A 27,420-nucleotide genomic window follows, 5' to 3' on the forward strand; every position below is an offset into this window, starting at 1 on the left:
TGAAAATTTAGCTTTGTTGTCACATCAATAAATGACAAAAAATATGAACAGAAATGAAAATATTTAAAACAGAAAACAGCTTTTTTTAATTCTGGTTTGTAACAATATTTTACACTGTTTTCATTGTATTAATTTATCAAATAAATGTACACACATTCACATACAAATATACACACACACACAGTGAAATCAAAAATTATTCAGACACCAGATTTAATTTTTTATATATTTTTTTTACTAGTGGGTGCCGAACACTATAGTTCATAAATTTAAATGAGGACAGCAATATTTATTTATGCTGAATATACCTGGATATATTTAGTTTAATGGTTTACAAAAACATGAATTTGAAAGATAATATTAGACATGTAAACTATGGGTACTATGATAACCATATGTGTATTGTATAGATATTATGTAATATGATGTGGATATAGTAAAACTACAGTGGAAATAATTTGCACAATGAGAAATTAAACTTAAAAAAGAGAAAAGAACTAGGAGTGGAGATCAATAGGTTGGTGAATGCTGTTAATGGTGTGAAAGATAACAAACCGAAAGAATTGAGTCAGTGACACTCCATGCCCAAATTTAAGATTGCATAACCAGGTAAACACTGAGATTACCAACCCCTTGCATGGTTAGTATATTTGAGCTAGCAAAAAGGAAAGAAAGGAAACATAAAATTAGGTTAAGATGGAGAAAAAGAATGTGAATTCTTATCAAAGTGGATAAACACTGGACAAATGTCTGCCAGCAGTATCTAAGACCTGTAACAACTTTGAGCTCAACAGTGGTCTGTGGTACTCCCACAACATATCAGAGTTTCAACATAATACAAATAAAGACTGTGTCAGTGCACCGTGGCTGAATTCATCAGGTTAAGATCCGGTCACGGTGAGCTCTTTATGGATGAACTGTGATAAGCTGCGAAAACTCATCATTCCTTGTTTATGAATCATTAATGCTTGTATGAGAATGCACTAATATTTCAACTGTATGCAGATCTGACAAGCTGCCAACTGACAAAATAAATCAAGATGACCTTGTGGGTCAGTCTATTATTGCTAAGCAAACCCAAGCTATTCAAACACGTTAAAGAGGCAGAGAGGCCTTTCATGGTTGGGAATAATTCACTCATAAAAGAAACCCATTTTGTCATTATTCACTCACCTGTCATTCCAAACCTGTAGGACTTTTGACATGGCAAGTTTTCAATATGTACAAACGCAAGAGATTTTAAAGCTATGACAGAAGACAAACAGTGAATAAAAACTTAAACGTCTGTCTTTTCCTACATAAAAGAAAGAATGTCATACAGGTTTAGAATGACATGACTGTGATTAAATGATCACAGATTTAACTATGCTTTAAGGAACAGAGTAAATGTTAAGATCAGGATAAAAATAGTATATGCAGAAGGCATAAGTTAGAGATTCCATGCAGGTTAGTGCCACATTCAGTTGAATAAAGAATATATTTATGACATAAGCTAAGCACCTTCAGAATATATATATCGCTTTACCAACAAGGGTCCATTTTCTCAGGGCAAACACACTTATATTAAATGCATTGGCTCTTGAATTCAGGGAATGTTATGATGTCCTTTTGCACCATGAAAATGGAGCCCTATATTAAACCTAACTGGCCTTATTCAGGCAACAGAAAGGAGGAGAGAGGCGGTGCAAGGATTGTGGAGTACTTACGACTGACAGGCAAATGCCATGCCACAGATAGGGATGCAGCGAAAGACGCCGTCCCACCGATCGTAAATGACCTTGTTCAGCCACTGGCCAGTGAGGAGGCCGTGTTTGAAGGAGGAGAGCACCATCTGTGGTGGAGGGGAAAGCAGGAGGGTTACAGATCATCCCATAAAGACAGGATGGAGGGAGGGAGGAAGAGGACGACGAGAGGGGCAGTAATGATGCTGTGATAAGACCCTTAGACTGACAATGAAGAGTGCATGGAGATCCTGTAATCTTTTTAAAGGGATAGTTCATCCTAAAAATTAAATTCTGTCATCTTTTACTCATCTTCATGTCATTCCTTAAAGTGCATGACTTAATTTTGGCATGGGACACATTATGGACACCCTTTTCAAATGCTCAGAAAAAAAGACAAAGATATCGAAGTATAATAAAAGTGGCCCATACTATCTATTTGAATATATTTAGGGCCCGATCACCGAGGTGCGAGGACCCTCTTGTATCTGCTTTGTTTTTTATTATTATTAGGGCCCGAGCACCGATGGTGTGAGGACCCTCTTGGAATTGCTCCGTTTATTAGGGCCCGAGCACCGATGGTGTGAGGACCCTATTGGAATTGCTCCGTTTATTAGGGCCCGAGCACCGAAGGTGTGAGGACCCTATTGTATCTGCTCTGTTTATTATTATTATTATTATTTTTCTTCTCCCCAATGAATCGCGTTTTTGAAGGCCTAAACATACTCAAAAAGTCAGGAAAATTTGCACACACCTCCGAACTGGTGAAAATTTACGTCTGATATGGGTTTCAGAAGTGGGCGTGGCAAAATGGCTCGACAGCGCCACCTATACATGTTCAGCGGTGTGCGCCTCGAGCTACGTTTCACGCACATGTCTGAAAATCGGTAAACACATGTAAGACACCAAGACCTACAAAAAAGACTCTTGGAGCAAAATTCTAAACCCAACAGGAAGTTGGTTATTTTTAATATTATGAGCAAATTTTTTGTCATTTTTGCCATTTCCATGCATTGTATTTTAACGAACTCCTCCTAGAGATTAATTCAGATCAACACCAAATTTGGTATGCCTAATCTAAAGGCCATTGAGATGTTAAATTGCGAAGATCTTGAGTTTTCGTTGAAGGGCGTGTCCGTGGCGGCCTGGCGAATTTTGATGATTCGCCATGAAAAATGAAGTAGCTATAACTCAGACATACAATGTCCAATCAGCCCCAAACTTCACATGTTTGATGTGACTCCAAACCTGAACAGATTGACATGCCCATATTCAGTTATAGTCATAGCGCCACCTATTGGCAACAGGAAGTGACATATTTTACGCTGTGATGAACTACTCCTAGAAATTTTTTGACATCAATGTCTTTTTTGTGGTCAGTCTAATCTAAAGGCCTGTGCGATGTTCAGTTGTGAAGATCTTGAGTTTTCGTTAAAAGGCGTGTCCACGGCGCCATGGCAAAGTTCGATGTCTCGCCATGGGAATAAAAGATGTTATAACTCAGGCATAAAATGTCCGATCTTCCCCAAACTTCACATGTGTGATAAGAGTCCTGGCCTGAACACATCTGAAGGCCAATATTCCATCGGGTATGGCAAAATGGCTCTATAGCGCCACCTATACACTTTCAACGGAGTGTGCCTCGAGCTATGTTTCACGTACATGTACAAAAATCGGTACACACATGTAACACACCAATACCTACAAAAAAGTATCTTGGTACGAAATCCGAATCCCAACAGGAAGTCGGTTATTTAGAATTTTCTCTGCAAAATTGGCGTTGTTTTTGCCATTTTCAGGGGTTGTACTTTAACGAACTCCTCCTAGAGATTTATTCAGATCAACACCAAACTTGGTCAGTGTAATCTAAAGGCCTTTGTGATGTTAAATTGCGAAGATCTTGAGGTTTCGTTAAAGGGCGTGTCCATGGTGGCCTGCCAAATTTCGATGTTTCGCCATGAAAAAGGAAGTTGCTGTAACTCAGACATACAATGTCCAATCTGCCCCAAACTTCACATGTTAGATAAGACTTCTGCCCTTAACAGATCTACATGCCCATTTTCAGTGATAGTCATAGCGCCACCTGCTGGCAACAGGAAGTGACATGTTTTAGGCTGCGACAAACTACTCCTAGAATTTTTTTGAGATTAAAGTATTTTTTGTATTCAGTCTAATCTAAAGGCCTGTGCAATTTTAACTTGTGGAGATCTTGAGTTTTTGTTAAAGGGCGTGTCCATGGCGCCATGACAAATTTTGATGTCTCGCCACAGCAAGAGAAGTTGTTGTAACTCAGGCATAATTTGTTCGATCTTCCCCAAACTTCACATGTTCGATGGGAGTCCTGCCCGGAACACATTTGAAGGGCCATATTCCATTATAATGATAGCACCACCTGCTGGCACCAGGAAGATTGGCACATGTGGAATAAATGTTGATATTTTCCACTTATATTTATGAGTTTGAATGCATATTTCTCACCGTTCACCAATTTACTAAGGCCACTCACTGCCGGTGAGCCCGGGTGCGAGGGCCCGTTCATCGCTGCTTGCAGCTTTAATTAGGGCTCAAGCCCGAAGGGGCGAAGAGCCCTATTGTTCTTCTAAGGATTATTCTTCTTATTATTATTTTTTTTATTTTTTATTAAACCTTCCGGGGGTTTTTAGGGGCCTTAACATGCTCAAAAACTCTTGAAAATTGGCACACACATTGGAATCTGCGGCCATCAGGATGCTGCAGAGGCTGGGACCCGGGCGTGGCACAGGGACTCTACAGCGCCCCCTGGAACACCTTCAGAAATCTTGAACCATAGCTCACACACACTTGCATGTATTTATATGAAACTCGGTACACTTATAGATCTCATTGAGCCGAACAACTTTCACACTTTATGTCTTAGGCTCCGCCCAACAGGAAGTCAGCTATTCAGGGCTGTTTAAAAAAAGCATGCTCTGGAATTTGAAATACTCCTCTGAGGTTTTCAACCCGTTCGTCACGAAACTCGGTGAACATGATCTCAAGACATTGGGGATGAAAAATTGCGAGGGGATTTTTGATATCTCGAACGGTTTGCCCGTGGTGAGGCGTTGAAATTATGGCGAGAAATGAGAAACAGGAAATGTCTAATAACGTCCAAATACATTTCCTGAATTTGATCAAACTTCATTGGTTTGTTCGTTGTATGATACAGATCGTATATATGTGACTATTAAGAGTCAATGTTATAGCGCCACCAACTGGCAGCAGGAAGTGAGTCATTTTCAAAATGTTTTGAATTCAGCATCTTATTTTTACTCAATTTCCTTAAAACTTCATCAGAATAATGACAAAACATGGCCGATGTAAATCTGTTGTGGGGATATTGATATCTAATATGGTGTTGCCATGGCAACGTGTCAAACTTGAATGTTCTGTTATGATGAGTTTGAGGCAGACAACAACCTCAGATTTACATGAATCTCAAAACACATATCAGTATTAGTGATAGCTAGACAATGGCAATAGCTTTTAAAAGGGCGTGAAGGAGGCACGCTATAGCGCCACCTTTTGTCAAAAGTGGGGGGGTTAGTTTTAGCTACAGACACAAAACTTGGTACATAAATTGTTCTAATCAAGACGGACAACTTTCTAATTCACAGTCATAAGCTACGATCAACAGGAAGTCGGCTATTTTGATTTGAATGTGTATTTTTGAGATTTTACAGTTGTGAATTAATGCATACTCCTCACAGGGGAAGTACACTATACACACCAAACTTTGTCTACATGAAGAAAAACCATTGAGGAACTTAAATTGCGAACGGATTTTGGTTAGCTTGAACGGTTTTGTCGTGGTGAATTTTTGAAATGACAGTAAAAAGGGAAACATTAATTGTCTTGTATGTTTAAATTGCAGCTTCCAAACACTTCAAAGCATTTTTTTATTCAAAGATCAAATCATTCTGAGGAAATATGCATAGTTTCACGACTTTACAACACTGTATGGATAAAAGAAAATTAAAAAACTGTCAGACTTCTCAACTGACATGATCTCACTCTGTCCACCCTGTCTGTGTGAGGGAAGGGAGGGGGAGAGGGAGGGGGAGTGTGAGGGGGTTGGTGACTGTGACAGTGTGTGTGGACTGTAGGGAGGGGCTGTCTGGCAGAGAGAGAGAGAGAGAGACCTAATCATCCCTTTAATAATCAGGAAAAATATCTGTATTTTAAATTGTTATTGTTTTTGTTGTTGCTAATGGTGGTGTTTTTTTCCTTTCATTACAGGTTAAGAAATCTCTTAGGCCTTATCCTTTTCTGACAGTTTTAGGGATTTAAAAACATCCTAAGAACCCTAATTTGTGCTGCAAATAATAATTTCAAACTCATTTGATACTGACCTATGACAACATGTGACGTGACATTTATTAATCTCATGGATGTAACAGTAAAACTCTTCAACTGACAGATAAAGCTGCAATGCAAGCAAAACTATTTCACAAATGCTTATAGGTCATTAAAATCATTACAAAACACTAATACATTATTTAAGGATTTGGTAACACTGTAAAATAATGTCTAATTTGTTAACATTAGTATATGCAATGGTAACACTTTATAATAATTGCACTCATTAGCTAAGCTTTAGTAAATAGTTCATGATTATAAAGCCTTTTCCCTTAATAATAGTCATTATTAAGCAGTAATACATCTATAAATAAATTGTTCTTGGTTTAAAAGCACATATATTACAAAGGAGATTAAAGTCTCAGTTGTCTTATAAAATAAATAAATAAACACAACCCAGTTTGATTCAGAATTCAGAAATATTTATTTCAAGATGCAATAAAAGGAAACTGTACACTTGAATAGCTTTTATGCGATTCTTGAAGGATTAGCATCACCTCCTCTTGTAAGATCGTTTGAAGAATATATCTTCCAGATAGTACCGCCGCTCCCTATATGCATAGTATGCAGTCTTCGTAGGGCACCAACTCCAAGAGGGGGCACCATCCCAGTTGCTCAAAAAAAAAAAAAAAAAAAACCATGCGCCATTCTCCCATCCGCGCTCGCGACCGCTCACACCTCATGTTTGCGGCTGAATGTTCGTAATTGATGGATGGACATCCATGCCTGGGTATAGGACATCAGCAATCCGGAACAGAGAAAAGAAAACTAAAGAAAATAAAACAGGCATAAAGTTGTCTTGACATTGGACTTTCTAGAGTCTCAAATTTAGGGCCGGTCTCTAAAGTTACATGTGATATTGTTATACACTTTTCTAACGTCAGTAGCATTTGAAGAGAATGACTTACAGTCATAAAAACAACTGTAATTGTTCATCTAGGTGACAGCTATAATGCACAATTAAATTGAATGTTTGATATTTATTACAACAAACTGTAAGTCATATGCAGAGATGTATAAAGTACTAGAGACCCATACTTGAGTAAAAGTACAAGTGCTCTATCAAAAAAGTGACTTGAGTAGAAGTAGAAGTGCTCTTTAAGCACCACACTTAAGTAGAAGTACTAAAGTATTCAACATTTTTTGTACTTAAGTATTGCAAGTAGTCTATTTTAAAATGTACTACTCAAGTACTGAAAGTAAAAGTAGAAGTATTGTGTTATGTAGCTATTAAAGAAAATAGTCAAAAGTTTGAACATATTGTTTTTATTATTTCAAATGATTAACCTAAAGGACAATAACAATTCCTTTGACTAACTTCTTGTAAATAAAAAACGGTTAGTAGGGTCAGTTAGCCCAATTTGCAAAATGATGTCATTGATAACTTACCCTCATGTTGTTTCAAACCCATAAGACATCAGAGGGTCATTTAGAATTTTTTGAAGCATCCAAAATACATTTTGGTCCAAAAATAGCAAAAACTACGACTTTATTCAGCATTGTCTTCTCTTCCATGTCTGTTGTAAGAGTTAAAAACAAAGCAGTTTGTGATATCTGGTTCGCGAACGAATCATTCGATGTAACCGGATCTTTTTGAAACAGTTCACCAAATCGAACTGAATCGTTTTAAACAGTTCGCGTCTCCAATACGCATTAATCCACAGATTAATTAAGCTTAACTTGTTTAATGTGTCTGACACTCCCTCTGAGTTAAAACAAACCAATATCCCGGAGTAATTCATTGACTCAAACAGTACACTGACTGAACTGCTGTGAAGAGAGAACTGAAGATGAACACCGAGCCGAGCCAGATAATGACTCGTTCACGAGTCAAGAACCGTTTCTGTCAGACGCGTCCGATTCGTGAACCGAGGAGCTGATGATACTGCGCATGTGTAATTTAGCGTGAAGCAAACCGACACACAGAGCGTCTGAACTGAACTGATTCTTTTGGTGATTGATTCTGAACTGATTCTGTGTTAATGTTATGAGCCCATGTGCAGTCAACGCCAATGACGCCATTGCATCGAGCGCAAAAGAATCAGTGAACTGTTTTCTTCAACTGGTTTATTGAATCGGAACTGTCAGAAAGAACTAACGTTACTGGTCATCCGAGAACCGATGCAACCGGCTCTTGACTCGTGAACGAGTCATTATCTGGCTCGGCTCGGTGTTCATCTCTCTCTTCACAGCAGTTCAGTCAGCACGCGCAGTATCGCTTGATTCGCTCAATGATGTGGCAGCTTCATCAAACCTGCCATCTACAGTTCTGGCAGTGGTTTGTAATGGAATGATTCGTAACATTATTATAATTGTAACGAGTAACGATGCAGCACATAAAAAAAATATCGGAGTAAAAGTATTAAACTCAGCGAAAATATGTACCGAAGTAAAAGTGGAAGTAGGAGAAAAAAATAATACTCTAGTAAAGTACAGATACCGCCTTTTAGTACTTAAGTACAGTAGTGAAGTAGTTCTACTTCGTTACTATACATCTCTGGTCATATGTAAATTATGCTACTTTTTCACATGGGCTCAAATGCAAATTTGAAGCTCAATAGCATTTGAGAAGAAAGACTTGCAGTCATAAAACAATTGTAATGTGTTCATATAGGTGTCAGCTACAATGCACACCTTATACATTTTTTATAAATATTAAAAATAAAGTGTTACTAAAGTTATATATATTGTTCTGTGTATGTGATTTCAAAGTCTAGATTGGTCGGATTAACCCTTTAACTGCCGCATCCCTTAAAACTTGATTGTCAGAGGGTTACTGTAAATGCTTATGCCCGCTGGGCACAGTTATCCTGATGCCACCGGGGTGGCGTTGCACTGATGGCTTGAGCCCGACATCGCTGCTTGCAGCTATATTTATTATTATTATTCCGCTTCTCCAAAATGAATCGCATTTTTGAGGGCCTAAACATGCTCAAAAAGTCACCAAATTTTGCACACGCCTCCGAACTGGCGAAAATTTACATTTGATATGGGTTTCAGAAGTGGGCGTGGTAAAATGGCTCGACAGCGCCACCTATGCATGTTCAGCGGTGTGCACCTCGAGTTACATTTCACGTACATGTATGAAAATCGGTACACACATGTAACACATCAATACCTACAAAAAAGACTCTTGGAGGAAAATTCTAAACCCAACAGGAAGTCGGTTATTTTTAATATTATGAGCAAATTTTGTGTCATTTTTGCAATTTCCATGCGTTGTATTTTAACGAACTCCTCCTAGAGAATTCTTCAAATCAACACCAAATTTGGTATGCCTAATCTGAAGGCCTTTGCGATGTTAAATTGCGAAGCTTTTGAGTTTTCGTTAATGGGCGTGTCCGTGGCGGCCTGGCGAATTTTGATGATTCGCCATGAAACAGGAAGTTGCTATAACTCAGACATACAATGACCAATCTGCCCCAAACTTCACATGTTTGATGAGACTCCTGACCTGAACAGATTGACATGCCCATATTCAGTTATAGTCATAGCGCCACCTATTGGCAACAGGAAGTGACATATTTTATGCTGCGATGAACTACTCCTAGAAATGTTATGACATCAATGTATTTTTTGTGGTCAGTCTAATCTAAAGGCCTGTGCGATGTTAAGTTGTGAAGATCTTGAGTTTTCGTTAAAAGGCGTGTCCATGGCTCCGTCACGAAGTTCGATGTCTCGCCATGGGAATAAAAGATGTTATAACTCAGGCATAAAATGTCCGATCTTCCCCAAACTGCACTTGTGTGATAAGGGTCCTGGCCTGAACAGATCTGAAGGCCAAAATTCCATCAGGTGTGGCAAAATGGCTCGATAGCGCCACCTATACACTTTCAACGGAGTGCGCCTCGAGCTATGTTTCACGTACATGTACAAAAATCGGTATACACATGTAACACACCAATACCTACAAAAAAGTCTCATGGTACGAAATCCGAATCCCAACAGGAAGTCGGATATTTAGAATTTTCTCTGCAAAATTGGCGTTGTTTTTGCCATTTTCAGGGGTTGTACTTTAACGAACTCCTCCTAGAGATTTATTCAGATCAACACCAAACCTGGTCAGTGTAATCTTAAGCCCTTTGCGATGTTAAATTGCGAAGATCTTTAGATTTCGTTAAAGGGCGTGTCCATGGCGGCCTGACAAATTTCGATGTTTCGCCATGAAAAAGGAAGTTGCTGTAACTCAGACATACAATGTCCAATCTGCCCCAAACTTCACATGTTAGATAAAACTTCTGCTCTTAACAGATCTTCATGCCCACATTCAGTTATAGTCATAGCGCCACCTATTGGCAACAGGAAGTGACATGTTTTACGCTGCGACAAACTACTCCTATAATTTTTTTGAGATTAACATATATTTTGTGGTCAGTCCAATCTAAAGGCCTGTGCAATGTTAACTTTTGGAGATCTTGAGTTTTTGTTAAAGGGCATTTCCATGGCGCCATGACAAAATCAAAATTTGATGTCTTGCCACAGCAAGAGAAGTTGTTGTAACTCAAGCATAAAATGTTCAATCTTCCCCAAACTTCACATGTTTGATAAGAGTCCTGGCCTGAAGACATCTGAAGGCCAATATTCCATTATAATGATAGCGCCACCTGCTAGCAACGGTAAGATTGGCACATATATGGGATATACTTTGATATATTCCACTTATATTTAGGACATTAAATGCATATTTCTCAACGTTCACCTTTTTACTAAAGCCACACGATGGCGGTGAGCCCGGGTGCGAGGGCCCGTTCATCGCTGCTTGCAGCTTTAATTAGGGCCCGAGCACCGAGGTGCGAGGACCCTCTTGTATCTGCTTTGTTTTTTATTATTATTATTATTATTCTTCTTCTTCTTCTCCCGAATGAATCGCATTTTTGAGGGCTTTAACATGCTCAAAAAGTCATGAAACTTTGCACACGCGTCAAACCTGGTGAAAATTTTCGTCTGATATAGGATTCAGAAGAGGGTGTGGCAAAATGGCTCGACAGCGCCACCTATACCAAGAAAATCAACAGCCTTCCAGCTATGTTTCACGTACATGCACGAAAATTGGCACACATATGTAACACACCAATACCTACAAAAAAGACTCTTGGAGCGAAATTCTAAACCCAACAGGAAGTCGGTTATTTTTAATATTATGAGCATATTTTGTGTAATTTTTGTCATTTCCATGTGTTGTATTTTAACGAACTCCTCCTAGAGAGTTCTTCAAATCAACACCAAATTTGGTATGCCTAATCTAAAGGCCTTTGCGATGTTAAATTGCGAAGATCCTGACTTTTCGTTGAAGGGCGTGTCCGTGGCGGCCTGGCGAATTTCAATGATTCGCCATGAAAAATGAAGTTCCTATAACTCACACATACAATGACCAATCTGCCCCAAACTTCACATGTTTGATGAGACTCCGAACCTGAACAGATTGACATGCCCATATTCAGTTATAGTCATAGCGCCACCTATTGGCAACAGGAAGTGACATATTTTACGCTGCGACGAACTACTCCTAGAAATTTTATGACATCAATGTCTTTTTTGTGGTCAGTCTAATCTAAAGGCCTGTACGATGTTCAGTTGTGAAGATCTTGAGTTTTCGTTAAAAGGCTTGTTCATGGCGCCGCGACGAAGTTCGATGTCTCGCCATGGGAATAAAAGATGTTATAACTCAGATATAAAATGTCCGATCTTCCCCAAACTTCACATGTGTGATAAGAGTCCTGGCCTGAACAGATCTGCAGGCCAATATTCCACCGGGTGTGGCAGAACAGCTCTATAGCGCCACCTGTACACTTTCAACAGAGTGCGCCTCGAGCTATGTTTCACGTACATGTACAAAAATTGGTATACACATGTAACACTCCAATACCTACAAAAAAGTCTCTTGGTACGAAATCCGGATCCCAACAGGAAGTCGGTTATTTTGAATTTTCCCTTCAAAATTGGTGTTGTTTTTGCCATTTTCAGGGGTTGTACTTTAACGAACTCCTCCTAGAGATTTATTCAGATCAACACCAAACTTGGTCAGTGTAATCTAAAGCCCTTTGCGATAATAAATTGCGAAGGACTTGAGGTTTTGTTAAAGGGCGGGTCCATGGCGGCCTGACAAATTTCGATGTTTCGCCATGAAAAAGGAAGTTGCTGTAACTCAGACATACAATGTCCAATCTGCCCCAAACTTCACATGTTGGATAAGACTCTTGACCTGAACAGATCTACATGCCAATATTCAGTTATAGTCATAGCGCCACCTATTGGCAACAGGAAGTTACATATTTTACACTGCGACAAACTACTCCTAGAAATTTTATGACATCAATGTCTTTTTTGTGGTCAGTCTAATTTAAATACCTGTGTGATGTTTAGTTGTGAAGATCTTGAGTTTTTGTTAAAAGGTGTGTTCATGGCGCCGTGATGAAGTTCGATGTCTCGCCATGGGAATAAAAGATGTTATAACTCAGGCATAAAATGTCCGATCTTGCCCAAACTTCACTTGTGTGATAAGGGTCCTGGCCTGAACAGATCTGAAGGCCAATATTCCATCGAGTGTGGCAAAATGGCTCGATAGCGCCACCTATACACTTTCAACGGAGTGCGTATACACTTTAAACGGAGTACGCCTCAAGCTATGTTTCACGTACATGTACAAAAATCGGTACACACATGTAACACACCAATATCTACGAAAAAGTCTCTTGGTACGAAATCCGAATCCCAACAGGAAGTCAGTTATTTCGAATTTTCTCTGCAAAATTAGTGTTGTTTTGGCCATTTTCAGGGGTTGTACTTTAACGAACTCCTCCTAGATATTTATTCTGATCAACACCAAACTTGGTCAGTGTAATCTAAAGCCTTCTGCGATCTTAAATTGCGAAGATCTTGAGGTTTCGTTAAAGGGCGTGTCCATGGCGGCCTGACAAATTTCGATGTTTCGCCATGAAGTAGGATGTTGTTGTAACTCAGGCATAAAATGTCCAATCCTCCCCAAACCTCACATATTCGATAAAAGTCCTGCCCTGAACACATCTGAAGGCCAATATTCCATTATAATGATAGCGCCACCTGCTGGCAACAGGAAGATTGGCACATATATGGAATAAACATTGATATATTCTACTTATATTTATGAGTTTAAACGCATATTTCTCACCGTTCACCTATTAACTAAAGCCACTCGCTGTCGGTGAGCCCGGGTGCGAGGGCCCGTTCATCGCTGCTTGCAGCTTTAATTATTATTATTAGGGCCCGAGCACCGAAGGTGTGAGGACCCTATTGTATCTGCTCTGTTTATTATTATTATTATTATTTTTCTTCTCCCCAATGAATCGCGTTTTTGAAGGCCTAAACATACTCAAAAAGTCAGGAAAATTTGCACACACCTCCGAACTGGTGAAAATTTACGTCTGATATGGGTTTCAGAAGTGGGCGTGGCAAAATGGCTCGACAGCGCCACCTATACATGTTCAGCGGTGTGCGCCTCGAGCTACGTTTCACGCACATGTCTGAAAATCGGTAAACACATGTAAGACACCAAGACCTACAAAAAAGACTCTTGGAGCAAAATTCTAAACCCAACAGGAAGTTGGTTATTTTTAATATTATGAGCAAATTTTTTGTCATTTTTGCCATTTCCATGCATTGTATTTTAACGAACTCCTCCTAGAGATTAATTCAGATCAACACCAAATTTGGTATGCCTAATCTAAAGGCCATTGAGATGTTAAATTGCGAAGATCTTGAGTTTTCGTTGAAGGGCGTGTCCGTGGCGGCCTGGCGAATTTTGATGATTCGCCATGAAAAATGAAGTAGCTATAACTCAGACATACAATGTCCAATCTGCCCCAAACTTCACATGTTTGATGTGACTCCAAACCTGAACAGATTGACATGCCCATATTCAGTTATAGTCATAGCGCCACCTATTGGCAACAGGAAGTGACATATTTTACGCTGTGATGAACTACTCCTAGAAATTTTTTGACATCAATGTCTTTTTTGTGGTCAGTCTAATCTAAAGGCCTGTGCGATGTTCAGTTGTGAAGATCTTGAGTTTTCGTTAAAAGGCGTGTCCACGGCGCCATGGCAAAGTTCGATGTCTCGCCATGGGAATAAAAGATGTTATAACTCAGGCATAAAATGTCCGATCTTCCCCAAACTTCACATGTGTGATAAGAGTCCTGGCCTGAACACATCTGAAGGCCAATATTCCATCGGGTATGGCAAAATGGCTCTATAGCGCCACCTATACACTTTCAACGGAGTGTGCCTCGAGCTATGTTTCACGTTCATGTACAAAAATCGGTACACACATGTAACACACCAATACCTACAAAAAAGTCTCTTGGTACGAAATCCGAATCCCAACAGGAAGTCGGTTATTTAGAATTTTCTCTGCAAAATTGGCGTTGTTTTTGCCATTTTCAGGGGTTGTACTTTAACGAACTCCTCCTAGAGATTTATTCAGATCAACACCAAACTTGGTCAGTGTAATCTAAAGGCCTTTGTGATGTTAAATTGCGAAGATCTTGAGGTTTCGTTAAAGGGCGTGTCCATGGTGGCCTGCCAAATTTCGATGTTTCGCCATGAAAAAGGAAGTTGCTGTAACTCAGACATACAATGTCCAATCTGCCCCAAACTTCACATGTTAGATAAGACTTCTGCCCTTAACAGATCTACATGCCCATTTTCAGTGATAGTCATAGCGCCACCTGCTGGCAACAGGAAGTGACATGTTTTAGGCTGCGACAAACTACTCCTAGAATTTTTTTGAGATTAAAGTATTTTTTGTATTCAGTCTAATCTAAAGGCCTGTGCAATTTTAACTTGTGGAGATCTTGAGTTTTTGTTAAAGGGCGTGTCCATGGCGCCATGACAAATTTTGATGTCTCGCCACAGCAAGAGAAGTTGTTGTAACTCAGGCATAATTTGTTCGATCTTCCCCAAACTTCACATGTTCGATGGGAGTCCTGCCCGGAACACATTTGAAGGGCCATATTCCATTATAATGATAGCACCACCTGCTGGCACCAGGAAGATTGGCACATGTGGAATAAATGTTGATATTTTCCACTTATATTTATGAGTTTGAATGCATATTTCTCACCGTTCACCAATTTACTAAGGCCACTCACTGCCGGTGAGCCCGGGTGCGAGGGCCCGTTCATCGCTGCTTGCAGCTTTAATTATTATTATTATTATACTTCTCCAAAATGAATCGCATTTTTGAGGGCCTAAACATACTCAAAAAGTCATGAAACTTTGCACACACCTCAGAACTGGCGAAAATTTACATCTGATATGGGTTTCAGAAGTGGGTGTGGCAAAATGGCTCGACAGCGCCACCTATACACGTTCAACGGTGTGCGCCTCGAGCTATGTTTCACGTACATGTATGAAAATCGGTACACATGTGTAACTCTCCAGTACCTACAAAAAAGTCTCTTAGAGCAAAATTCTAAACCCAACAGGAAGTCGGTTATTTTTAATATTATGAGCAAATTTTGTGTCATTTTTGCCATTTCCATGCGTTGTATTTTAACGAACTCCTCCTAGAGACTTATTCAGATCAACACCAAGTTTGGTATGCCTAATCTAAAGGCCTTTGCGATGTTAAATTGCGAAGCTTTTGAGTTTTCGTTAATGGGCGTGTCCGTGGCGGCCTGGCGAATTTCGATGATTCGCCATGAAACAGGAAGTTGCTATAACTCAGACATACAATGACCAATCTGCCCCAAACTTCACATGTTTGATCAGTCTCCTGACCTGAACAGATTGACATGCCCATATTCAGTTATAGTCACAGCGCCACCTATTGGCAACAGGAAGTGACATATTTTACACTGCGATGAACTACTCCTAGAAATTTTATGACATCAATGTATTTTTTGTGGTCAGTCTAATCTAAAGGCCTGTGCGATGTTAAGTTTTGAAGATCTTGAGTTTTCGTTAAAAGGCGTGTCCATGGCGCCGTCACGAAGTTCGATGTCTCGCCATGGGAATAAAAGATGTTATAACTCAGGCATAAAATGTCCGATCTTCCCCAAACTTCACATGTGTGATAAGAGTCCTGGCCTGAACACATCTGAAGGCCAAAATTCCATCAGGTGTGGCAAAATGGCTCGATAGCGCCACCTATACATTTTCAACAGAGTGCGCCTCGAGCTATGTTTCACGTACATGTACAAACATCGGTATACACATGTAACACACCAATACCTACAAAAAAGTCTCTTGGTACGAAATCCGAATCCCAACAGGAAGTCGGTTTTTTAGAATTTTCTCTGCAAAATTGGCGTTGTTTTTGCCATTTGCAGGGGTTGTACTTTAACGAACTCCTCCTAGAGATTTATTCAGATCAACACCAAACCTGGTCAGTGTAATCTTAAGCCCTTTGCGATGTTAAATTGCGAAGATCTTTAGATTTTGTTAAAGGGTGTGTCCATGGTGGCCTGACAAATTTCGATGTTTCGCCATGAAAAAGGAAGTTGCTGTAACTCAGACATACAATGTCCAGTCTGCCCCAAACTTCACATGTTAGATAAGACTTCTGCCCTTAACAGATCTACATGCCCACTTTCAGTCATAGTCATAGCGCCACCTATTGGCAACAGGAAGTGACATGTTTTACGCTGCGACAAACTACTCCTATAATTTTTTTAAGATTAACATATATTTTGTGGTCAGTCTAATCTAAAGGCCTGTGCAATGTTAACTTTTGGAGATCTTGAGTTTTTGTTAAAGGGCGTTTCCATGGCGCCATGACAAAATTTGATGTCTTGCCACAGCAAGAGAAGTTGTTGTAACTCAAGCATAAAATGTTCAATCTTCCCCAAACTTCACTTGTTTGATAAGAGTCCTTGCCTGAACACATCTGAAGGCCAATATTCCATTATAATGATAGCGCCACCTGCTGGCAACGGTAAGATTGGCACATATATGGGATATACTTTGATATATTCCACTTATATTTAGGACATTAAATGCATATTTCTCAAAGTTCACCTTTTTACTAAAGCCACACGATGGCGGTGAGCCCGGGTGCGAGGGCCCGTTCATCGCTGCTTGCAGCTTTAATTATTATTATTCTTCTTCTTCTTCTCCCGAATGAATCGCATTTTTGAGGGCTTTAACATGCTCAAAAAGTCATGAAACTTTGCACACGCGTCAAACCTGGTGAAAATTTTCGTCTGATATAGGATTCAGAAGAGGGTGTGGCAAAATGGCTCGACAGCGCCACCTATACCAAGAAAATCAACAGCCTTCCAGCTATGTTCCACGTACATGCACGAAAATTGGCACACATATGTAACACACCAATACCTACAAAAAAGACTCTTGGAGTGAAATTCTAAACCCAACAGGAAGTCGGTTATTTTTAATATTATGAGCAAATTTTGTGTAATTTTGGTCATTTCCATGTGTTGTATTTTAACGAACTCCTCCTAGAGAGTTCTTCAAATCATCACCAAATTTGGTATGCCTAATCTAAAGGCCTTTGCGATGTTAAATTGCGAAGATCTTGAGTTTTCGTTGAAGGGCGTGTCCGTGGCGGCCTGGCGAATTTCGATGATTCGCCATGAAAAATGAAGTTGCTATAACTCAGACATACAATGACCAATCTGCCCCAAACTTCACATGTTTGATGAGACTCCGAAGCTGAACAGATTGACATGCCCATATTCAGTTATATTCATAGCGCCACCTATTGGCAACAGGAAGTGACATATTTTACGCTGCGACGAACTACTCCTAGAAATTTTATGACATCAATGTCTTTTTTGTGGTCAGTCTAATCTAAAGGCCTGTGCGATGTTCAGTTGTGAAGATCTTGAGTTTTCGTTAAATGGCTTGTTCATGGCGCCGCGACGAAGTTCGATGTCTCGCCATGAGAATAAAAGATGTTATAACTCAGGCATAAAATGTCCGATCTTCCCCAAACTTCACATGTGTGATAAGAGTCCTGGCCTGAACAGATCTGCAGGCCAATATTCCACCGGGTGTGGCAGAATGGCTCTATAGCGCCACCTATACACTTTCAACGGAGTGCGCCTCGAGCTATGTTTCACGTACATGTACAAAAATTGGTACACACATGTAACACTCCAATACCTACAAAAAAGTCTCTTGGTACGAAATCCGGATCACAACAGGAAGTCAGTTATTTTGCATTTTCCCTTCAAAATTGGTGTTGTTTTTGCCATTTTCAGGGGTTGTACTTTAACGAACTCCTCCTAGAGATTTATTCAGATCAACACCAAACTTGGTCAATGTAATCTAAAGCCCTTTGCGATAATAAATTGCGAAGGACTTGAGGTTTCGTTAAAGGGCGTGTCCATGGCGGCCTGACAAATTTCGATGTTTCGCCATGAAAAAGGAAGTTGCTGTAACTCAGACATACAATGTCCAATCTGCCCCAAACTTCACATGTTGGATAAGACTCTTGACCTGAACAGATCTACATGCCAATATTCAGTTATAGTCATAGCGCCACCTATTGGCAACAGGAAGTTACATATTTTACACTGCGACAAACTACTCCTAGAAATTTTATGACATCAGTGTCTTTTTTGTGGTCAGTCTAATCTAAAGACCTGTGTGATGTTTAGTTGTGAAGATCTTGAGTTTTTGTTAAAAGGTGTGTCCATGGCGCCGTGATGAAGTTCGATGTCTCGCCATGGGAATAAAAGATGTTATAACTCAGGCATAAAATGTCCAATCTTGCCCAAACTTCACTTGTGTGTAAAGGGTCCTGGCCTAAACAGATCTGAAGGCCAATATTCCATCGAGTGTGGCAAACTGGCTCGATAGCGCCACCTATACAATTTCAACGGAGTGCGTATACACTTTAAACGGAGTGCGCCTCGAGCTATGTTTCACGTACATGTACAAAAATCGGTACACACATGTAACACACCAATATCTACGAAAAAGTCTCTTGGTACGAAATCCGAATCCCAACAGGAAGTCAGTTATTTCGAATTTTCTCTGCAAAATTAGTGTTGTTTTGGCCATTTTCAGGGGTTGGACTTTGATGAACTCCTCCTAGAGATTTATTCAGATCAACACCAAACTTGGTCAGTGTAATCTAAAGCCTTTTGCGATCTTAAATTGCGAAGATCTTGAGGTTTCGTTAAAGGGCGTGTCCATGGCGGCCTGACAAATTTCGATGTTTCGCCATGAAATAGGATGTTATTTTAACTCAGGCATTAAATGTCCAATCCTCCCCAAACCTCACATGTTCGACAAAAGTCCTGCCCTGAACACATCTGAAGGCCAATATTCCACTATAATGATAGCGCCACCTGCTGGCAAAAGGAAGATTGGCACATAAATGGAATAAACATTGATATATTCTACTTATATTTATGAGTTTAAACGCATATTTCTCACCGTTCACCTATTAACTAAAGCCACTCACTGCCGGTGAGCCCGGGTGCGAGGGCCCGTTCATCGCTGCTTGCAGCTTTAATTTGAAATGTAATTTATTCCTGTGATGCAAAGCTGAATTTTCAGCAGCCATTCACTTCAGCCTCACGAGATCCTTTAAAAATAATTCTAATATGCTGATTTGGTTCTCAAGTCGGCTCCTTAATAATGTGTAAATAGTAATTTTTTCTGTATAATCTAATGAATAGAACGTTTATAAAAAGCACTTTAAATAATTTGATTATTACAGTCATTTTTGACCCATTTAATGCATTCTTGCTGAATAAAAGTATTAATTAAAAACCTTGCTGACCCCAAACATTTGATTGATACTTTATATGATATACGATAAAAAATACTGAGAGTTAATTACTGCCTTTTTTGAAAGCCATATGGGTTTAAACCAACATTTTAAATTATGATAGAATTTTCATTTTTGGGTGAACTACTCCTTCAAGGGAATAAAGAAAGGGGAAAAAATAGTCAACTAATGTAGGAAAAACAAATCATACTGATCAGCTTCCACACTTATATTTACATTGCCAGTTCATCTCTACAGGACAGCAAAAGGTTCCTGTTGCATGCCAAAAAATCTTGATGGGTAAAATCTGATTACTTGCACAAAACATTTGCGGTAGCTTGCCCCTTTACCTTCAAAATCATCAAAATCAAGAGCCCCAGCCCGTGTAACCATCAGAATCACCACCAATCCCAACCCTACCAGATCAGCTTACTCAGTGGTAGGGTTTAACTCCGGCGGAAGTATATCAGAGGACGCTGGATATTACCAAAGAGTCGAGACAACTCTGATGACACACAAGACATATCAATTCTGCCACCGTACCACTAACCTCTCACACACACACACACACAAAAAAACCTTGGACCAGATGGCACCGACAAACAGAGCTTTGGATTGAATGAAGGTGGACAGAGGAGGAAGGGGATTTTGGGTAATGTAGTTGAATCCATGGCAGTGGAATGGTCCGTTCTCTGGGGCGGATTACTTACGGGTGGCAGCAGAAGGTGGTGGCGATAATTGGCAGACACTGTATGACACCCTTGAAGCGCCACAGATGTACTTGCTCCACCCAGGAGCCACTGATTATTCCGTAACGCAGAGAGGACAACACTATCTATAGGCCGCCAAGTCAGAGCATCAGATGGTCGGTTGGAAGTCAGCATCAGGAATGGGGGTGGGGCAGCGGTTCAGATGGGGGCAAAGGGAAAACATAATTAGATGGTAAAATGCTAAACTAAGAAATGGGTTGGGAAAAAACGGCCGCATACAGCTATATAGATTATACAGCTGCATAGGTTGTGCAAGCAATACAACAACCTAAAAACATTAATGTTAATTACTCTGGAACTATTATAAGATATTCAGTCCAGAAATCTGGATTACACATAGAAATAATTATATTCTATTCTTTACAATTTTATTACGAATTATGTTATCGGCATAATAGTTTCGGTTTGAAATCTTCAAAAGTTTGTATACGAACAGATTGTGTTCTCTAGATTTGAGAATGTTCCAGAGACTCTTTTGCTGCAATGGAACACTTGACTGTCTGTATGATAATTAACATAGAAATAGGGCCGAACCTAAAATATGTTTTTAGGGGTGCTCCGATCACGATCAGCCGATCGTTATGCGTATTCTCTAATCAGTGGTAAATTCCATCAGGTGCGTGATTTCACATAGAGCAGCTGTTACTACACAGAGCCATTGAAAACTGAGAAGCTGCGCAAATCCACGTTCATTTTCAGCGTTTATTGGCGCATCTTCTCAGTTAACAACGGCTCTGTGTAGTAACAGCTGCTCTATGTGAAATCACGCACCTGATGGAATTTACCGCTGATTAGAGAACCGGCTTTACTGACGAGATGCGCATAACGATCGGCCGATCGTGATCAGAGCACCCCTAGTTTTCATTTATTTGTTTATGTTTTCAAAATCCAAAAAAAAAAAAATAAGAAGAAGATTTTCAATATGATCTGAGCATTTTAAACCCATTCTACAGAGAGAGAAAAAAAAAAGGAAGTCTTGAATTTAAGTACAAACTTGATTTATGAACTCTGCGTACGACAGTAACACAATATAAGGTTTCAGAATGTTTTGTAACATGCTCTTTTCTTTTAAGCCATTACAGATTTGGAGCAGGAAACATTGAAAATCTGCTGCCATGGTGATGCATATTCACACTGTATTCACCAAAAAAAAAACAAAAAAAACATGCAATTTCCAGATTACATTCTTCAAAAGTGACCGAAAATTGGCAAATTTCTTTCTTTTTTTTTTATACTACAAATGAATTCCACACATACTTAATACACAGCATCATTGAAGAGACTTGAAATGAAAGTGAAAAACATGACCTTAAAGCAACCATGATGAACAACTGCAATCTAAATTGTTTGAAAGTCATGTTGAAGTGCACTCTAATGTTATATAAAACATTTTCATATCATTTAATATACTCAACGTGCTAAAAGATAAAAGTATTTTCTCATACAAGTGACATATAGTGAGTATATGTTTGTCTACACATATATTCCTACACCTGAATGAAGTTGTGCTGATGGAATCTGTGGAAAGGGGAACGACTCACCGTGAACATGAAGAGTGTGTAGAAGATAAGCGCCATGGCTGAAAACGACTGGATTGATGACATCATGTTCCTTTGCAAGCTGAGCGGCAGCACAATGAACAGCGACACAGCGATCAGTAACACGATACGGAAGCTACGCGTCACCTGAAGAAGCAAAAAGAAAAGCAGTTATTGCCCAATTCAGGGCAACAAAGCTGTGTATATTTATATACACACCAGCAACAAAACACATAGCTTTATGAAAATGTCACTCATTTAATCTACAGTAAAAATTTGCAAACTGTTTATTTATTCAGCACATTTTGTATTTATTTATCCATCAGCATTTCATCTAAGATGCCTAAAGTTTAAAATGTTTTTCTACAGAAATCATGTAAAATAATCAGAAACGTTTTTGTGATAATACAAAATCTTAATACATCTTGCATAAGATGCTGCATGTAACACAATGAAAATATAGATATGTGGCCAGGCCAGTAAGAAACATTTACAGCCAGTAAAACTTCTGAAATCACCTTTCACTGGCAAGTGTGATAAAAAAAAATAATTTTCACACAGAAACTGTGATCTCATCTACACTAAAGTCATAAAAAGTCTATGAAGTGTTTTTTTATGGTTACATGACACACAGCTCAGCAATTTTTTTTAAGATAACGGTCTTTGATTTTATCATTTCAGGAGGTTAATGAACAAGGGCAATGATCAGCTCTGGGAATTGCTTATCATTAATTGATTTGGAAGAAATGTGTTGGGAGTAACAACAGGTATTAACATAATTTTAGTCATGTGACAACATCAAATCTTATTTCTTACCTCCAGCCCAAGCAGCTGAGCAAAGAAGTTGGAACCCAGATCTGCGATGACCACATAGAAAGCAATGCATGTCCCCAACATGAGGCCAATCATGCTGAAAACAGAGAGAGAATATAAGTAGATAATACAAGCAAAAAGCGCTTATTGAATTCATGAGGTTAAGTCATCTTACCTTAATTCCACAAGTGCCTTGCCTGGTTTTCCATAAGCATGAAAAGCTGAGAAGGGAGAGAGAAAAGGTTGTAAATCTTCCTCTTGATTAGATTTTTTTTTTTAAACACTCATATCACAAATACAACTTTTAGTCTGCATTACCTGTGAGTTATAGGTTATTGGCTTTTCTGTTTTATTTTGCTTACTCGTAATTAGAAAAATACAGATGTTGCAATCTGGTCACCTTATTTAACAAAATAATTAAATATTCCACTGTAATCCACACTGAGGATGCTTTAAATATTATCATAACAATGGAAATTGATGAAACCTCTGAGTGTGTCTGTTGCTTTCAGTCACTCTCACCTAGTCCAGCGTAAGTCCTGCGTTTTGTGTTACTGGCCGAGTGGACTAGAAACATGCAGGACTGGTGGGTCATCCACGAACAGAAGAACAACAACAATGTGCCCAACACAATTCCACACTGCAAAAAGAATGAAAAAATATTCAAAATCAATCCAAAATGTAATTTATGTTTAAATTCCAGGCCCAGTTAAAGTTACATGCTTTTACTGATTATTGTATAGAAAGGACAAAATACAATAGCAGCTTATCAATTTCTGATTCACTTATTGTTCACTCAGTAAACAGATTATTAACCAGAAAAGTTGTGTATAAAAAACTAATTTCAACATTTGTTTACTCCTGTAAACAAAACACAGCACATGTTCCCATAAGCTCGAACTATATGTTTACCTGTTTGAAGCAGAAGGGCATCGTCAAGACACTCACACCCACAATGCTGTTCACAACGTTCATGATCAGACCCCAGTTTGACGCAGTCATTTTGGCTCTCAGACAGCTGAGATCTCTAATGTCCAAACGGGTGTGTGTGGCCTAAGGTTTAATTGAGATAAGTGGCTTGATGCAGCTCTCCTTCAATTGGCCGCTATGACACCCTGTGGAGACGCAGAAGAAAACGAATACACCAGCATCATATTCAACTCTACTGAATCAGAGATTGTTTAAATGTACTCGTTTGCTAGTGTGAAACTTTATGTATGAGAAGAAATATATAGCTTCATACAAAACGGCAATGTATAAACAATTTATAAATAATTAAATAGCTTATTTATTAATTTTCTATGCATTGAAACATGCAAACAGCTTATGGAAAACAGTAAGCAATATACATCGAAGAATATAAAATATATATAATAAAAACTATTTACTCTAGTAAACTCTATACCAAACAGATTAGGAAATAAACAAAAGATGCTAGATTTAGATTGATACAGGGCTAGAAGATTTCCTTTCATGCTTAAAGAAAGCAGATCACTACAGAAAAACATCTGGAACAAATTGAACACGTTTATCTATTGTTGGGTTACGTAAATGTTCAACTAACATGATCCCCTTAAAACATTAAAAACGACATATCCATAATTGCTATGCTGACTGCAAACATTCGGTGCAGTTGTCAAATGTGTTTTAGGTTTTCTTGCCATATGGCAACAGTTGTGTTGTCAGGAGCACTTTTGAGTACTTCTACACAACTCACAGAACAAATTGATAGGTAGTGTTTAGGAAGATGTTTTTGAGGGGCTCAGTTTAAAATAAAAACAGAAATGGCAGCATGTGTTTGCATGCAAAGAAAATATGCCATGTTTTTATTCTTCAAAAACTCTTGAAAGCAAACATGTAATTTATCAGAATAATATTAATGTGCATGTGACAACATATATGAATATACAATATATAATCCAGAAATATTTATTATTGTATAAGGTTTTAGCATGCTATTCGATACAACAATGAATATTTCTCGGAAGTAAACATTGTCTGTCTATAAAGCTTCTCATATCAAGACTGAGGAGGTTATAAAAAAAGTTTGTTTACATACCACGTCAACACTTTTTCCCATCAGTCATTAATTTGTGACATCGGCTCATGACTGTTTTAAAACGATTATAAATAAACTTCCTGTTTTATATGTGCTGTCTGTATTAAATTACAGGAGATAAAATTCAACAAGTATTTAGAAAGAAATTTCCCGAATTATGCGAAAATGTCCTTGTTTCCCCAGTCTGTAACCAGGAAGTATGCGCTGCGTTACTAGTGTGGCGTTATTAAAGACACTAGTGCGCCCTGCTGCCTCCAGTGGCCAGGAGAGGAACTGCACGCTGCCTATAGCCTGTCACTGTTAGTCAGGTTAATTTTCGTTTGCCAAATATAGCTCAAATTGCACTTTGACAGTTTGTTCGCTTTGTTTTCAAAGTAACTAACACTGCAATATCTTCTTAGTCCCGCGATGCTTTACTTTGACACACGGTGTCCAATTTATGCATGCTGAGATCATATCAATGGCTCGGTCTGTCAACTGCACGTACACAGGCGAAACACAGAGTTGTTTCATTTGGACAGAGATTTGAGCAGGAAAGGGAAGCAGGAACAAGGGATGTTGATCTGCAACAGGAGCCCTGCGGAATCCGGGTAACAGAGGCTCCTGTTCTGTTACTGGTGTGTTTGGAGGAGAGGTTGGGACCAGCGTGCCCCAGTCAGGCATGTGCTCTCATGGGAAGGGATTTTAGTGTGTTGTTTTAGGGGGGCTGGTTTTAGGTAGGAGACAGGAAAAGTCTGGCTATTGTGTACCATTGGCCTTCGAACCTAAATGACAAGTCAGCCCATTGGCCGGAGGGTCTTGTCACTCCACACCTAATCCCTGAAGATTGGAATTAGGCCCGAGCAGCAGAAGGGGAGACAGTGGGCAGATTGCTGGGCAGATTTGGTGGTGGTGGTGGGGGGGGTGTCTGTAGCCAGGAAGAAATTAGACACAGGCACCCGATTGAACCGCTGACCTCCAGGGGAAACCCCTGGTCAGCTCGAGGTCACGGGAGCACAAAGCGGGGTGATGAACTGCGAGAGGTCAAGCATGCATGTGGCTGAAAGAGCGCCTTTGTGAGCTCAGGCATGCACAAAATTTCCCATCAGCCACCAAAGTCACAGGCTCCTCAGGAAGCCAAGGAAGGGGGATGAAACCTGGCGACGGAGTGTTGTAGTTCTTGTGTGTGTGTGTGTGTGTGTGTGAGTGACCTCAGAAAGGACACACACAGACTGCAGCAGTAATCACATTTAATTACACATCAACCAGCCTTGTGAATGAGGTTTTTAATGCAGACTCTCCCTACACACAAAAAGACTGACATGTGCAGCTAAACATTGTCTACCTTTGTCCTCCTAAAATCTATTAAAGCCCTCTCTATTAACAATCAGCATCACTAAAGGCTGCAGATAACGGCCATTATGTTGATAATTGTGAATAAAAGGAACAAAAGATGTTTTTTTGTGCTATGCCTCAATCAACCATTCAACCAAAGGTCGGACCTATTTATAATGGGAGCCGGGTTGAAACTAAAGGCTGAATTCAATAAAAGAAACGAATACCTTCTCTTGTGCCAATAATCTGTCAACGCTCAGTCACTAATCGATTACTTAAGTATTCTAAACAGTGCTGGCGGTGTTTGTTCAATTCCAGTGTCACCTGTTTTAATAGGATTTACTAAATCAAATCATTTCTTTATTGAATTATCATGAGTTTCAAATATATTTCTTATTCATGGTGGTGTGTTTTAAATACAGCAGACAGTGATAAAGATAAGAAAAACAGTTTAAAAGAAAAACCTTTAGGTCTGTGTTCTGCATATGCAAGTTTGTGTGTGACTGAGAATTTAACTAGCTTTAATTAGCTTATAGGCATAGATTGATACACCTACATTTTGCATAACACTGCTGACAATATAAATCAATTAATTGTAACTGACAAAAAGCACTAATAATGATTTATATATATATATATATATATATATATATATATATATATATATATATATATATATATATATATATATATATATATATATATATATATATATATATATATATATATATATATATATATATATATATATATATATATATATATATGCATACACGTAAATATATTTTTTACCAAATGCCAAAGATTCAATATTGAGGGTTGAAGTTTAAGAATTTATCATTATAGAACTCATATTAATCGTACAGTATTTCAAATTTCATGGAAAATATGTCCCTCCAAGTGTATGTGGTGGTTACAGCCCTGCTTTAGGAAGAACATGTGGGAGATGACACAGAATATTAACTGATACTTGAAAACAGTGCTCATTGTTTCATGGATATTTCTTGTTAAATAAGCAGAACACAGCCTCAGACACATCGACACGTCACTGTGTGGGGGTCAGCAACGTTGTTGGGAATTTTTCCCGCAGTAACTCATATGCACA

At 39.0% G+C, this 27,420-nt stretch overlaps 1 protein-coding gene across 4 annotated transcripts in view; it reads right to left on the reverse strand.

Moving 5' to 3' along the window:
- slc38a10 (solute carrier family 38 member 10) overlaps positions 1-25,215 on the reverse strand; it is a 44,110-nt gene extending 18,895 nt beyond the window's left edge. For 2 of the 4 annotated variants that reach the window (XM_052570015.1, XM_052570014.1), the window contains exons 1-7: positions 25,002-25,215; positions 23,855-24,057; positions 23,465-23,582; positions 23,118-23,163; positions 22,946-23,039; positions 22,133-22,276; positions 20,532-20,656 (exon numbers count right to left, since the gene is read on the reverse strand). In XM_052570015.1, the coding sequence (XP_052425975.1) occupies positions 20,532-20,656; positions 22,133-22,276; positions 22,946-23,039; positions 23,118-23,163; positions 23,465-23,582; positions 23,855-23,944 (617 nt within the window). In that variant the 5' untranslated portion in view covers positions 23,945-24,057; positions 25,002-25,215. Of the gene's footprint in view, positions 1-1,706; positions 1,832-20,531; positions 21,187-22,132; positions 22,277-22,945; positions 23,040-23,117; positions 23,164-23,464; positions 23,583-23,854; positions 24,058-25,001 lie in introns of those variants that run through there. The other 2 variants (XM_052570013.1, XM_052570016.1) reach the window with 2 other exon arrangements.
- Between the last annotated feature and the right edge of the window lie 2,205 nt (positions 25,216-27,420).

This window comes from Carassius gibelio, chromosome B12, assembly GCF_023724105.1.
Source record: "Carassius gibelio isolate Cgi1373 ecotype wild population from Czech Republic chromosome B12, carGib1.2-hapl.c, whole genome shotgun sequence".
Taxonomy (NCBI): domain Eukaryota; kingdom Metazoa; phylum Chordata; class Actinopteri; order Cypriniformes; family Cyprinidae; genus Carassius; species Carassius gibelio.